Source organism: Zalophus californianus, chromosome 7, assembly GCF_009762305.2.
Source record: "Zalophus californianus isolate mZalCal1 chromosome 7, mZalCal1.pri.v2, whole genome shotgun sequence".
Lineage (NCBI taxonomy): Eukaryota > Metazoa > Chordata > Mammalia > Carnivora > Otariidae > Zalophus > Zalophus californianus.
The window spans coordinates 59,546,786-59,563,656 of record NC_045601.1 but is presented as its reverse complement, the minus strand read 5'-3'; the positions used below and the strand labels follow the sequence as shown (position 1 = coordinate 59,563,656).

General features: G+C 33.4%; 1 protein-coding gene across 7 annotated transcripts in view; it reads right to left on the bottom strand.

The window, feature by feature from the left end:
• ASCC3 (activating signal cointegrator 1 complex subunit 3) overlaps positions 1-16,871 on the bottom strand; it is a 337,927-nt gene that overhangs the window by 272,860 nt on the left and 48,196 nt on the right. For all 7 annotated transcript variants that reach the window (XM_027603944.1, XM_027603946.2, XM_027603941.1 and 4 more), the window contains one exon: positions 1,124-1,244. In XM_027603944.1, coding sequence (XP_027459745.1) covers positions 1,124-1,244 — 121 coding nt within the window. The remainder of the gene's footprint in view (positions 1-1,123; positions 1,245-16,871) is intronic.

Here is a 16,871-nt window from a genome sequence, read left to right as displayed (position 1 = left end):
AATATATTTTTTACATATTAGATCTAACTTTTCCCTATGTATCAGACTTTATTGTGTTAAATTGAATATATGTTACTATTTACTTATACACGAAATAAAACTTATTAACATTAGCTCAGGATATATTTATAAGATGACCAAGGCAAATAAAGAGTATGATCCAGCTTTTCATGGAAATAAAGTTTAAAAAAAAAAAAAGGGAAGACAAAATCTCAACGTTTACAAGGTCCAATTTAAACATGTCGTTTGTTCAACCCAGTATTAAGGAAAATTCTTCTTCCAACAGGATTACCTTCTCTGTTTAATTAAATCTTTCCAAGTAGTAGTATCTTGGCTCACTGCAGCCCTAAAGGAACTGCCTGGAGTGTTGCTGAGCAACCCAAATCAAAACACATTTATGGTACTGAAGACCTACTAGTTCCAGGCACTGCTGCTAAGCTAGGAAGACAATGAAGACTGAGATTTGGTCCATACTCTGAAGGAGCACAGTGCAAGTTATTTTATCAAACTCCAAGATCCAACACAGAACAAGGAAGGAACTAGGTGAAGCATCAAGATGGGAAAATTACTTTTCTAATTCATCTAAGCCTCAGTCAGGCAACTGTTCAGCAAAAATTTTAACAGTTGGTATTTGTTTATGTATATGTGTGTGAGTGCATATGTAAAGAGAATAATAATGAGAGAAAGAATAAGAGAGAAAAAGAAAGCAAAATGTTAATGACTAGCAATCCACATAAAGGATATACAAGTATTCACTGTATTATCCTTATACACTTACTACAGGTTTGAAAGTTTTCAAAATAAAAAAGTTGGGAAGAAATTATGACACTACTTGGCTCACAGTAAATACTATACGTATTTACTTTAAAAAAAATTGTCTATTCAGATTTCCAGCAAGAAAAAAATGCCCTACCTAAACATAAAGAAAATCTCTACCGTAATACCCTATTTAAGGCATTGATATTTGTTTCATAATCTGCCATATCTAAAATCTACTTTAAAAAGTGGTATCACTAAATTATATAATAAGCCAAAGGATATTAAAGTCATAATTATATTAAAAAGATTTGCTAACCAATGAATCTTTCCATTAAATTAGAATTACCACTGAATACTTTCTTACCTTGAAGAGCCTGCAACTTATGATCATTTGAAGAATTAAGAAATCTGTCCACAATTGTAATTCTGTTCTGAAGGAGCTTCTCAATAAGTTCAAGTCCATCAGGTCCCAGCAGTTCAAATAGCTTAAAAGAAAAAGGATCAAAGAATTGTTACCTCAAATTCACCATCTTCAACTTATTAAACCTGTTCAACAGAGGTATGAAGCTAAACTAATACAGAAAGAAGTACCCAAAAAATATTTTTAAAAAAATAGTAACTTAGGAAAGAAAAATAACTTTTCATATTGTTACATATCTTTCGGCTTCACAAAGTCAATTTGCAATTACTAAAAAGCACATGATTCAACTTTTCAAAATAATTGTGATTTATATATAAAACTAAATCACAGAATAACAAATTCTTACACTTGGCTTTTCTTGGTATAACCTAAGGAAATTCCAAAATTAATTTGCTTTTTAATACACTGTTCTGGTTTTCACAAATATAGAGTCCAGAGTACCATTCTTCTTATAACTTACTACACATAACAGCTATCATTGTAGAGGTAAAGAACCATTAAAATGTTTTATGATTCATGACATGCAAATTTCTAATGCTTAATAATTAATTTTATTATTTTTATTAAATTTATTTTATTTTAATGATTAATAAATCTGAAATCTAAAACACAGTTCCACACATGCTTTATTTAACTTTTTATAAAAGTTTCTCTGTGTATCTTATGCAGAGTAATTGTGAAAGATTAACGGATTCCAGAGTCAGAGAACTAGTGATTTACAAAGACTTTCAATCACATCACTGTATGAAATAACCGCTCCAGAAAGCCTTTAGATTTCTTCAGATGTGGTTCGAGGATATATTTTTTTCCTCTCCAGAAATGTTATATCTAATTTTACATGTGAAGATTTTATATTAGCCAAATTCTAACTGTTCTCTGAGATTCCACACAAATAAAATCATAATTAAGGTAGGAATTTATAAGTATATATGAAATGTTAATATTTAATAAATATTTTATTTTTGCTGTTTATTTTGTGGACATTATCTACATATTAAGGCCACAGCCCCTAGTCCTGGAACACCTTGACTTTTGGGCTAAACATCACAGAACCCAATCACTCTCACCCTGGCTCATAAGGCACTAATTCCACACCAGGAGAGGCAAGCCAAGAATTTAGGCTACTGCCTACCCCCCTTCCATCAAGTACTCAGCTCCTAAAGCAGAGGTGTTACTCAGAGACAAGTTTTCCATTGTCCCCACTCCTAGCTCCAGAGTTTGCATCAAAGATTTTAGGCTATAAAATAAAAAGGTCCCAATTTCTTCCAAAGGTATGTCCTCATTTGCAGCTTGGCAGGAAGTTGAAGCCATAGGGCCATCTCAAAAACAGCACATATTGTGGTTAACTATAACTACAGATTCACAAATTCAACTACTGGGGTACAAAAGAGAACTAAGGAGTGACAAATGGGAGGAGTCTTCTTGGGTGAGAATAAATATCAACACTGCCCTCTGGCATTATTCCTTCAAAGGGGCCCCAAATTTATTGGATTCATTTATGGAGCAATTTATGCACCAGGACATTTCTACAAACAATAGAGCAATTATCTGGTAATTGGTAAATTTAATACCTGGGTGTGGTCAGGGAAAGAAAAGCAGAGGGTCCTGCCAAAACTACTTTCATCCCAGGGTGACTGGATATACCCAAAAGTGTGCCTCCTTGAGAAACAATACCAGAAGCTAAACACTGTGGGGTATGGGTGAGAGGAACTGTCTGTACTAAAATAATCCAGCTAATCGCTAAGCAAATAAACAAGCAAATAACAATAATAAGCCCAGGCAGTGGTAGATTAGATGAAATAAATTCCTAGAAAGACACAAACTACCAAATAGCAGACAATCTGAATAGACCTATAACAAATGATATATTGAATTAGTAATCAAAACTACCCACAAAGAAAAGTGTAGGTCCAGATGACTACATGGTTGAGTTCATTCAAAAGATTTAATGCCAATTCTTCACAAACTCTTCCAGAAAACAAGAGAGAACATTCCCAGGTCTTACTTTGACCCCAAAGCCAGACAAATACATCATGAGAAAACAGACCAATATCTCTTAGGAATAGAGACACAAAAATCCTCAATAAAATACTAGTAAACCATATCCAGCAATATATAAAAGGAATTACACACCATGACAAAGTGAGATTTATGTCAGGAATATAAGGTTGGTTCAACATAAGAAAATCAATTGATGTATTACATTATATCAACAAAATAAAAAACAAAAACCACATGATCAGCTCAACAGATGCAGAAAAAACATTTGACAAAGTCTAACAGCCTTTCATGATAAAACCACTCAACAAACTAGGACTAGACAGGTACTTCCACCACTTGATAAAGGGCATTTATGAAAAACCCTTAGTTAATATCATACTTAATGGTGAAACAGTGGACCCTTACCACTAAGAACAGAAATGAGACAAGAAGGTCTATACTTATAAATTCTACTGAATACTGCATTGAAGGTTCAAACCAGGGCAACTAGGCAAGAAAAAGAAATAATAGGCATTCAGATTGAAAAGGAAAAAGTAAAACTATTTCTATTCAGAGATCGTCTATATAGAAAATACTAAAGACTCCACTAAAATACTATTCAAACTAATAAACAAGTTTTCAAAAAGTATGACAAAACCATTCAGTGAGGAACGATCAGTCTTTTCAATAAATGATACTGGGAGAACTGGCTAGTCATATGCAATAGCATGAAGTTAGACCCTATATCATACACAAAAATTAACTCAAAATGGATCAGTGATCTAAATGTAAGAGCTAAACATTATAAAATTCTTAGAAGAAAACAGAGATCTTCATATCCTCAGACGTGGCAAAGGATTCTTAAATATGACACCAAAAGCATGAGCAACAAAAGAAAACATAGATAATTTGGATTTTAGCAAAACAACAAAAAAAAAACTGCTTCAAGGGATAACAACAAGAAAATAGGGGGAAAATGCAAAATGGGAGAAAATATTTGCAAATCATGTATCTGGTAAGATATCTGGTACTGCCACTGTCTACACCCAGAATATATAAAGAATTCTTAACCACTACTAAAAACACACCAATTAAAAACTGAGCAGAAGATCTGAATTTACCCTAGGAAAATATGTAAATGGCCAATAAGCAGGTGAAAAGATACTCAACATCATTAGTTATCAGGGAAACACAAATCAAAACCACAAGAACCACTAGAAAGGCCAGTTAAAAAAACTGGAAAATAACAAGTCTTGACAAGGATGTGAAGAAACCTGGAACTCTCATACGTTGTTTGTGGGAATACAAAATTGTGCAGCCACTGTGGAAAACAGTTTTCTCGTTCCTCAGTTAGTTAAACACAGAATTACAATGTGACCCAGCAATTCCATTCTTAGGGATATACCCCAAAGCATTTACAACCCATGTGTCCAAACAAAAACTTGTATACAAATATGGATATTTATATAGCCAAAATGTAAAAACAACCCAAATGTCCATCAACTAAAGCATGGATAAACAAAATGTGGTATATCCATACAACAGATATCACTAAGCCATAAAAAGCAACGTAGTAGTGTACAACATGGATAAACCTTAAAAACATTTTGCTAAGTGAAAGAAGCCAGTCACAGAAGACCACATATTATAAGATTCCATTTGTAAGAAATGTCTGGGAATGGAGAAATTCTAGAGACAGAAAGTAGATTTGTGGTTGTTTAGGCCTGGGAAGGGGGTCAGGGAGGGAATAGGAGGATAGAAGCTAGACATTTAGGATTTCTTTTTGAGGTAAAGAAGATGCTCTAAAATGACTGTGGTGATGGCTACACATATCTATGAATATACTAAAAACCAGTGATTTATACACTTTAAATGGATGAACTGTATGGTATGTGAATTATGTATCAAGGAAGCTATTATTTTTGAATTATAAACCAAAATGACAAACTAAAATACTAAAAGTAACAAAAAAAATTACTTATGGTTGAAGGATACAGATTGAATACACGTTTCCTGGTAAAAATTTTAAGTGAATGTTTTGAATTGCTATTAGTTCAATGTAAGCCCTGTGCTTAATGTTAAGAGTGGTATTTTAAAACCAGCAAATTTGGGGCGGCTGGGTGGCTCAGTCGTTAAGCATCTGCCTTCTGCTTGGGTCGTGATCCCAGGGTCATGGGATCGAGCCCCGCATTGGGCTCCCTGCTCCACAGGAAGCCTGCCCCTTTCACATTCCCCCTGCTTGTGTTCCCTCTCTCGCTGTGTCTCTGTCAAGTAAATAAAATCTTTAAAAATAAAATAAATAAAAATAAATAAAGCCAGCAAAATAAAAAAACAATACCCCCATAATCCAAAGAAATTACAGTAAAAAATGCTCTCTACTTATGGCAAGAAAAATTTTTCATATTCTCTCAACTCTGAAGGAATGTGTTAATTCTTAAATTGAGACCATTACTTCCATAAGAAAATAATTTACAATGGCAGAGTTACCCTTACACATATTCTTAGCTACTTCAAGTTTACCTAATCTGAAATACAATGCACATACGATAAATTAGAGATTCACAAATTTTTAGTACAACATAACTTTAAGGAAAACACCAGTATATCTGGAAGACAACTTCTAATATAACACCTCAGGAGGAGGACTACAGCACTAAGAGCCCTTTCTTTCTCTTTCTTCCTTTCTTTTTTTATTTTTTAGCCTATTATTTCTTAAAAATAACACACCTAAGACCTAGCAAAAGAGACAAGAAGGCTGTTTTGCTCTGAATAGTAGGACTTCCATGACTTCCAAGATGAAGAATCCCCAGTAGAATTCTGAGATCAGCTGTCATCAGTTTTAAAGTAATCCCAAAATTACGCTTTCCCTAACATTTGCCTTTTTCATCCACATTGAGAGCAGGTGCAGTTCTCATTCAAGATTTGCACTACAAACTAATTTGGCAATGAGTGTGACTATTTGTGAAGATACAGCTGTCTGGATCACTGCTCTATGCACTGACACAAGTTCCAGAAGCTATCAAGTTGAAAAACAAAGAGGGAAAAGTTAATTTTGGGTAGAGAAACAGACATCAACTACAAAGTTAAAGAAAGAAAGGAAAGAAAGGAAAGAAAGGAAAGAAAGAAAGAAAGAAAAAGAAAGAAAGGAAGGAAGGAAGGAAGGAAGGAAGGAAGGAAGGAAGGAAGGAAGGAAGGAAGGAGAAGGGGAGGAAGGGAAGGAAGGAAAGAAAGAAAAGAAAGAAAAGGAAAAGAAAAAAGAAAAAAAGAGAAAGAAAGAAAGAAAAAAGGGGGGGAGGAAGAAGAGAGAAAAAGGTATAAATGGCTATAAATTAAAGATACGAGATTTAAAGGAGACACGAGGAATAGACAGGTTTAACATCCTTTCCCTGGGAGAGGCTGTTAAAACCATTATTATGATCAATATATTATTATTATTAAGGTATTCTCAAAAGACAAAGGTTCTTAGAATTCTTACTGTTATTATAAATCCTTTATCATTAAATTATTAAATTGAAATAGTTAATTAAATTGAAATAATGAGTGGAAAGAGTCAAAATAATGAACCAACAGACTACATTTCTAAAATGTCAAAAAAAATTTCAGAACATGTACAGACTAACTTTAAAACAGCATTACTTGTTTCTTATAACACTTTTCCAGGCGCCCCTCTTATAACACTTCTAACAGATAAATGTAGTTTGTGAATCTCTGAGGAAAGGTAATCCCCACTTTACCCTATATTCTGAATTATATCATTTTTATTCCAATTGGTACAATGTTATAGTGGATGCTATATTCCCAACACAATATCAAGTGAATCACAAATATCACATCATCACAAAAGGAAAATACAGTAAACCTTTGAATAATATACTATAAATCCCATGAAAATGGTGAGAAAGACAGAGAAAATGAACCTAAATTAGAATCATAAATTTGTTCTCAAATTGGGGTATGCAGAGATATGCTGAGTGTTTAGGAAACCACAGAATAAATACGGCAGATATCCTTGGATTATCAGTTTACTCAAAGATTTAGAGAAAAAAATATTATTTCCAAGTAAAACACAACTTTGGTCATGTTAATGTCCTATCCAAACTCTGCTTCTCAGGTTAGTCAAAAAATGAACAATTAAAGTATTTAATCACTAATTCGGGCTTTAAAGCGAGTAAAGTTTCAATATTTATAAAAGGTTTGTCAGTTCCATTGTGGTTTTTTTTTAAGATTTTATTTATTTATTTGAGACAGAGCATGGGGGAGGGCAGAGAAAGAGGGGCAGAGGGAGAGGGGCAAGGAGCTTCCTGCTGAGCATAGAGCTGGACATTGGACACGGGGCTCCATCCCAGGACCCTGCGGATCATGACCCGAGCTGAACTCAGATGCTGACCCCACTGAGTCACCCAGGCGCCCCTTGTTCCATTCTGTTTCCATCTAGTCAATATTAAAGAATTCATCAAAAGTCTACTTAGAGTTCCAAAAGACCTCTTTCAAAAGAGAGACCAACCCTTCTACATATCAAATAGTCAATGGGCATTTTGAACAATGATGCAGTGAAGCACAGGAGGCACAATATCTTCATGTGAGCACGGTATCCTTTGGGATGACAATATGGTTAGGTACATTATGGGATTAATCTCAATACTGAGTTAAGCTACTAAGGTTGTTCTTCAAGGAATGGCCATGACCCCGTCTTACTAAAATTTTATCAATGATATATAAACTAGAAGATATATTAAAAATCAAATTTGTTAAAGTGTTAATTAGTTGCATGGTAGAATCAAGATTTTAAATTTTCTAAATAGTCTGATAGATCTGGCCAGTCCTAAGGAGAAGTAACAGAGACAAAATAAAACCTCACAATTAGGTTAAAAAAAACCTCATGTGAATTTCTACAAGATGGGGAAACCTGGACCCACAAATAAATTCCTAAGCAAATTCCTGAAAGGTTGGGGGTTGGTTACTTGCAAGGTCAATATGAATAAAAAATGCACTGAAGGCTAGGAAAAATTTTAATGCATTAATAGTAGTATCTCAAAAATCCCATTTAGTGGGGCTCCCAGCTGGGCTCATTCAGTAGAGCATGTGACCCTTGATCTCAGGATCCTAAGTTTGAACCCCACAGTGGGCGTAGAGATTACTTAAAAAAAAATTCAACCTAGCATCTCAAAGAATACTACATTGACTGAACCATATTTAGAGTGCTAAGTTCAATTCAAATTATACTTTTTAAGAAGGTGCCAATAAGAAAAAATGGTGTAGAACATGGAAAACAAAGTAAAAATAAGATATACCTATGCAAACTGTTTCAATAGCAGATCTATTTTCATCTATTATTATCTATTCTGTTTGAAGGATACTCATTCATAGATTTGGTTAAGATAAAGATAATGAATTTTATTCTGGCCCCATCTTCCCTGATCATTCGACACTTGTAAATACTCCTTAACCTTCTTTACACACACTTTTCCTTTGATACCCTTGATACATCACTTTTTGGGTATGTGTCCTACCACTCTGGAGCTACCTTCCAGTCCCCATTTCAGGTTCACTTTGACTATCAAATGCTGGAGTTCCTTAAGGCTTAATCCTAGGCTTTCTCCCACTTTCACTTCATATCCTCTCCTTAGCTGTTCACATCTAGACCCTCAGCATCCATTAGCAAGCATATGCTTAAAAACAAACAAACAAAAAACCAACCTCTTAATTTTAATTTTATACATCCTTCCCAGAACTCTGCTCTGTGCTCCATATATCTAATTCCCCACTTGGGAGGTTTCAAGGCCTCTCACAATTCTACAAGTCCATAACCATCTCTTGGTTTTCCACCCTCTTCACCCTTTTCTAAGAATTCTCTATTTCCACTAATAGCACTGCCATCCTTACAGTTACACAAGTTAAAAGTGTAAAATGAATCCTTATGACTTCTTTACCCCACAGCACCCATATTGCTCTGCCTAAAAAGAATTTTAATACCATTAATAAAGTTAAATATTGTTTTTAAAAATAGCATCCTTTTTAATTTTCCATTGCTATGTATGTTTTAGGATCAACATAAGGCATAACAGTATATGTATATAATTTAAAATTAAATAACTGCATTTATATCAGGAATGCATTATCAAAAATGATTATCAGAAAGAATGATCAAAAAAGTTTGGAGACCAATGCTTTCAAATATCATTCTGTTATGAAAGTTCATCTCAAAGTAACAGTTTTCTAATCTAGTTATGTCTTATAATTACTATTTATATTTAATATGACACTTTTTCTGAAAATGTTATTAAATGAATGGCATTTCTGAAAATTGCTGGTGTCTTATAGAATTTAAATAAATACAAAATATGTACAATCCACTTATACCATCACTACTCATATTTTCAAAACTTTTTTGTGTATACAAGTGCATTCTAAGTCAGCAAACCCATCATTTCTTCATATCATCCCTTGTCAGTAAACTTAATAGTGTACCAAATTTATGAATGCTAGTATAACACAGCATTTTAGCATAGGAGAAAGTTAGCCAGGGCTCAAATCTTTAAAAGCCTAATGCTCAGGAGTTTTGGGACCTTAGACATCCTTCTGAGCCTCCCATTTTCTCATTAGTATAGCAGGAATAATAGTGCAGGGCTTCACAGGGCTGTGATGTGAACAAAATAATATATGTATTTGACACAATGCCTTGCATATAATAAGCAATTAACTTTAACTGTTTAGTATTAAAATAAACGAATCATAATCAAACAGGGAGTAAAGTACAGAAAATAATTTGTAATACAATAATAATGATAACAATACCTAACACCTGTATACTACTCGTGTCCCAGGTAAGGTATTAAGTGCTTTACATATAAAGCATATATTCACTGTCTCTATCAGAAGAAATATTTAGTGAATCTTTGCTAATTATACACAACGCTGATGTATTTATCACTTAAAAACAATCTTTATCACTTAGAAACAATCATAATGGAAAATAATTAAAAGAAAATACTACAAAAATATCTAATAATCCGCTATTGTCAGGAAATAAAATGAACACAACAAATATTAACAAAAATACATATTTACTTTTAGCATGTTTTTCAAGAAGTATGCTCATGATTGTAATATGTGCATACATATATTCTTTTATTTTATTTATTCATTAGAGAGAGCACAGGCAGGGGGAGAGGCAGAGGGAGAGGGAGAAGCAGACTTCCCGCTGAGCTGGGAGCCCAATGTGGGTCTCGATCCCAGGGCCTGGAGATCATGACCAGAGCTGAAGGCAGACGCTTAACCGACTGAGCCACCCATGATCCCCACACACATTCTAACTCTAATTTCACCTGTTAAATTATTCTCTGTTCAATGTTGAAATTATATACAATATATCCTGGTGCTATGTAAATAGCAACATTAAGTTTGAAACAACATTTCAACTAATCATTGGTTAGATCATAGCTGCCTATCTTCCTACCAAAGACCAGTATGTCTCCATTTCATTCTGCTACATACTAGAACCAGATGACTCTTCCTCATTGTCATCTTTCACATAACCTTTTTCAAAAAACTACAAAATGTGGTCATCTACCCTCAATTTGGAAGGGACCTTAGAGGACAGCTAAACAAAGCTCTCCTAAAAGCAATAATTACTGCCATGGGAAGACAGAATAAGAGGACAGTTGAGAACATGGGCTTAGACTCAGAAAGAACTAACTAGTTACCAGTTCTGCCAATTTCTAGCTATAGGACAATGGGTAAATTTCATAAGCTGCCTGAGCCTCAGCTTTCTCATCTGTTAAAAGAAATTAGCACAGTGTCTGGCACTAAGTGCTCAATAAATACTGCCATTACTGACAATTTTTTTCCTGGCTGATACACATCCAGCATACATCTGCCAGCAGCAAACTATCTTAAATTCATGCCACTGCTAGCTAAGGTAATTCATGCCACTAACTGTCAAAAAAAAAAATCTTTCTTTATATCGAGCCCAATCAGCTTCACTATAGCTTTCATCTTTCATTCTGGCTGTGCTCTCTGGGATACAGAGAACGATCTTAGTGTCATTTCTACAAGACAGCCCTTCAAATATCTGAAGATAAAGCCAAGTACTAGTCACACTTCACACACAAGTCCTTTCTTTCCCAGGTAAACATAAATCAATTCCACATATAACTTGGTTTCTAGATAATTCTTCATCCAAGTTCCTTTACAAATATACCTTTTACTGAGCCTTTTAAAAAAAAGGCATCATAAACCAAACTGAACATAATATTTCAAATATAATTTGATCAGGGCAGATCACAGAGAGTACAACACTTTTGAACTAGATGTTAAACTTTTCTGAACACAGCCTAAGGTGGTAACAACATCACACTGTTGGTTCAAATTGAATGTGCAGCCAAGTAAAAGCATTTTGGTTTTAGGTTTTTTCCACATGAATTCCTAGTAGTCCAAGATTCCCATATCCTGTATTTTTTACAATTTGTAAGCCCAGAATTCAAATAGATTGCTTACAAAGTTCACTTTCTTCCTGTTTCTTCTTTTTAGTCTTTTGAGAGCCTTTTAAATCCAGATTTAGGCATCTGTCATATCATTAAACACTATCAATGTTGAATCTGTCCTGAATCCAAGTTCAATAAACATGCCTGTATGTAAATTATTGATTAAAATACCGAGGACAGGGACTCCTGGGTAGCTGAGTCAGTTAAGCATCTGCCTTCGGCTCGGTCATGATCCCAGGGTCCTGGGATGGAGTCCCACATGGCATCGGGCTCCTTGCTCAGCAGGGAGTCTGCTTCTCCCTCTGCCTGCCGCTCCCCCTTCTTGTGCTTTGTCTCTCTCTGACAAATAAGTAAATAAAATCTTAAAAAAAAAAAATAAAGTACTGAGGACAGGGCAAAAATAAAAATAATAAGGGATAAGAAAAGAATAAAGAAAAAAGAAAGAAAGAACTGACCCCAAATTGTCACTGAACCAATATTTACGGTAAAGTTTTTCAATAAACTATTAATGCCACCTAACTGCATTAATCACTGATATTTCTCTCTTATTTAATTTAGATACTTCCCTAATTTTGTAGCCACTAGCCACATGACCTACTTATACTTTCAATAATTATAAATTTAAAATACAATTTGTCAGTCATATTAGCCACACTGCAAGAGATCAACAGCCACAAATGGCTAGTGGCTATTATGTTGGAGAGCAAACAGAGTATTTCAATCAGTGCAATCATTGGCCTAGAACATATTTTGATTCTACTGTAAATGGGTCTACTAAGAGCTAGATAGAATATATTTACATAGCATAATTTATCTGTCTAGTTGTATCATACTGACCACCAAGTTAGATTTTTTTTAAGTCCATAGCTTTACATTAGTTTTTTTGTGTTGCACATTCTATAAGTTTTGATAAATGCATAATGACTACAATGATATGTTTCTACCATTAATAGTATCACACAGAATAAATTCACTGTCCTGTGCTCCCCACTTCATCCCTTCCTCCCTTCCCAACCCCTCGCAACTATTGATCTTTGGACTATCTTTTTCAGATTTTCACTTTTTCCAGAATGTCCTATAGTTACAATCATACAATATGTAGCCTTTTCAGAATGACTTCTTTCACTTGGCAATATTCATTCTTTCCACATTTTTTCACAGCCTGATGGATGGCTCATTTCCTTTTATCACTAAATAATTTCCCATTATATGGTTATACCACAGTTTATTTATCCATTCCTTTCCACATTTTGACAAGTATGTCTTTATTTTTTATTTCATTAAATTGTATAATTTTCATTTTTCCTATCTTTTATCTTTTCCAAATTTTCTATAATAAACATAAAATACTTAATCAAAACAGGTTTTATCTTATTTTTAAATAATACAAACCAGATTCTGATTTATGTTTTTTTTCACTTTTTGTCTGCTACAGACACAAAGCACCACTCACTTAACTAATAAATAAAATAGGTTTATTTACCATATTTGGAATGAACACCAGAAATTATACAAATAAAATCCCTTATCATGTAGGCAAATTAGCTGATAACTAAGAAAATGAGAACCAGTGATAAGACAAATTATTTCTTCTATCAAATCGTATTTTTCAAGAGAAAAATCGTTTTTTAATCAAACACAATTTGACCACGTGGGAATCATGATGACACACACTATTTTCTAAAAAATCTTACCAGTGAAAGATTATGGTAGTAATTTTTAATAATTATTATTTCATAGCACAATAAATGTTTTAACAATTTAATCATATGGATCCATAAGCAAACTCCTTATCCTAATATCTAACTACATCTAGTTAAGAAGGAAGGAGAAGCAGTAAGTGCAGGGTGTCCATTATAGTCTTTCTAAGTAGAAGAGACATGGCATTTTTAACTAGTTAAGAAAAAGAACAGCAGCTTACACACAGGAATTAAAAATGTGTTTGAGCATCTAAATAGCCAGATTTATAAAATGGAGCAAGTGGGTGTCATATCAGTCTTCAAATAAGCTTATTTCTTTGTGTATCAAAAAAAAAGGAATTTTTTTTGTAGAAAACAATACCTGTGATTGCTCATATACACATTGAATATTTATTACATTTCCTATAGACTGGTAATATGCACGCAATGTTTAGTTAGCCTCTTTCCTTATTGGTACAGATGATAAAAATCATAGCATTTATTAGGGGTCCTTTCTATTTGCAGGATTTGCAAGGCACTAAATTCTCTACACAGAAGTTCAAACCCCAAGAACAGTATATCACACATCACTTTTTCTAGGTATCAACTGATACATAAAATGCAAAAACAACAAAGCTATGGGAATCAGTACTCATATAAAACTAGAGACAGGGCTAAAAGTACCAAAATAAAGCAAATATAAATAAGGCTTAATAATAATATAAGCAACAAGTTCCTGGCTTTGGTGCTTTTTTTCCCCAGAATCATCAAAATATTTATATACATATAGTTGTTATTCTTATTAAATCAACATAAACATCATGATTAATTTTCTATTACTGTGAGCAAACTCAAGATTTCAATTTTAACTCTAAATAGAAATAAGCTGAATAAGTGTTTATTGGTCACTGATTGTGACAATACAATTGGCATGTACCTTCTATATACTGAATTTAGTTACTCTACTATTTTCAATTTTTATTTAATATTCATAAGTAGCTAAACCCTTAGTTTGCCACAATAAAAAATATGATCCTATAAGAATAACAAGTCATTTCTCCTTTAAAAAAATACAAACACTAAAATAGATTTTACTATTAAACTTCTTAAAATTATCTTGAAAAAAATCCCTTCCCCTTTATGCTTAAGATAGGAAGAAGACTGCCTTCTGAAAGAACAAGTATTAGCAATTAAGATGAAGAAGAAATGGTGACAGAAAATTCATGCTTTAAAATATCTCTTCTGGTAGAACAAAAAAAGAGAAAACCTAAAACACACACTTCAAAACCTAAAAACAATAAAAATATCTCCCTGGACTAAACACTGAGCAAAAAAGGCAGAGCACTGGGTAGAGATGAAATGACAAGCAAGGCTCCAGTTCTGGACAGCATGGTCAGGGGTTTGGCTCCCTGGAAGCCTCTCACCTAAATGAGCAATGTCCCACGCAGTGTGGGAGCAAGGCTTAGCTGAAGCCAGGGCAAGGGAATAAATAGGGCTCTGCTGTTCATGAGAGGGGTTGAAAAGAACTACTACAAAAATGACACTTGGGGCCACAACTACTACAAGAACCTAATACAGGGCGTAGGGGAGATGCAAAGGGGAGAAGTTACAAATTAACATCTGCATAAGAATTAAAATTCCAAACAGATGAAGAAATTTTTTTTTTAAGATTTTATTTGAGAGAGAGAGAGAACGAGTGATGGGGAGGGGCAGAGGGAGAAAGAGAGAAAGAAGCAGACTCCCCACTGAGCAGGAAGCTGAATGCATGGTTCCATCCCAGGACATGGAGATCATGACCTGAGCAGAAGGCAGGTGCTTAACCCACTGAGTCACCCAGGTGCCCCATATATGAAGATATCTCATCCTAAAAATGATAGTTAACAAAATCAACAATGGAACTTAAGTGACTCCAGAAGGTAATATAGAATAAGATGACAAAGACTTTAAAATAAATAATACTATCAAAGAGATAAACAGAGCAGTTGCTTCCATTAAAAGAATTTACACAACAAAAGAGGGTGTATCGCGATGTTCTTTTTTTTTGTTCAATTTTTCTGTAAACCTAAAACTGGTCTTTAAAAAGTCCATTAAATTTTTTAAAAAGATGATATGATTCAAGAAAAAAATAATTATAACCCTATTATTAATCTAAGCGACTATTCTCCTAATGATAAATATTTGCAAAGTTGAATGATTATCCTACTTGTGGTTTAAATGAAAACTACCTTATAAAATGTCTTATATATAAAAGATGCTTAATAAATCTTTGGGAAGAAAACAAGTAAGTAATGAAAAGATCAGTATGAAGTCATTTTCTAACAGCATTAGTCATCAGGTTATGAAATATACATCTCTTGGAATTTCATTGGGATCTTTTATTTCACAAATACAGTAAAATGTCCTTGAGGTCACCTAACATTTTTAGAGTATTTCAAATGTTATCATGATTATTGTTGATAGCATAAGAAAACAAGTAATTGTATATACATTAAAAATTTTAAAGAAACCCACCTCCACTGTGAAACAAATACATGTTATAACTGGGTGTAACTAGAGGCCTTATGTATCTAAAGGTGAGGAAACTGCCGCATGTCTTATTATTTAAAACTAATACATGCTATATTAATATAAGCCAAAGCATATGTGGGGGGAAAAATAAACAGAAGAGCAACAAAACCAAAAGTGGTTCTCTGAAAATAAAACAAACACTCCTCTATCAATAAGGACAAAATAGAGAAAAGGCAGATAGAAAGGAGCAATCCAATTAAAAACTACTGTTAACATTTTTTTTAATAAGAGGATATTATAAATACTTTTAGAGCAGAAAGCTTGAGTACTCAGATGAAATGGCTAATTTCATTAAAAATATAATTTTCAAACTTGATTTAACTAATAAAAAATCTGAATAAGTCAACAACTACTGTAAAATTTGAATTGGTAATTAAAGTCTGCCCTCCAAAAAGACTCCAGGCCGGACAGTTTCAGAAGCAACCATGTATCAAACTTTCATGAAAGACATAATCATTTTCTTATAGAAACTTTTTTGAAAACAGGAAAAGAAAGAAAGCTCCAGAAGTTTATTTCATGAAGTTGTAATAACCTTAGGTATTAAAACAGGATAATTTATAAATCCTTTACTCGGGCTGGGATTCTAAGCATACCAGGAGGATCGAAAAACCATACAATGAACCAGTACCCAACCAATAAAGCCCCAAGAAAAAAAGGAGGCATTCAGATTAAAGCAAATAAATTAAAGCAAATCAATGTATTTTCTTTTTTAATTATACAGAGATACGCATTTTAAAAATTAAAGTTATATCTACACCTCTACTGCGTGTACTAAACAGCATACATTATATATTATATAGTAAACATAATATCTAAAGAAAAACAATATTCAATTTAGAGAATGTCTTCTTTTGAGATAACAAGTTATTTTAGATTTGCATGTCAAATGAAATAGATATGCATATTGAAAACTAAGAATAATGAAGTATGATAAAAAATGTTAAAAGCTAAGTAGAGGAAAAAAATTTTGAATTAACAGTC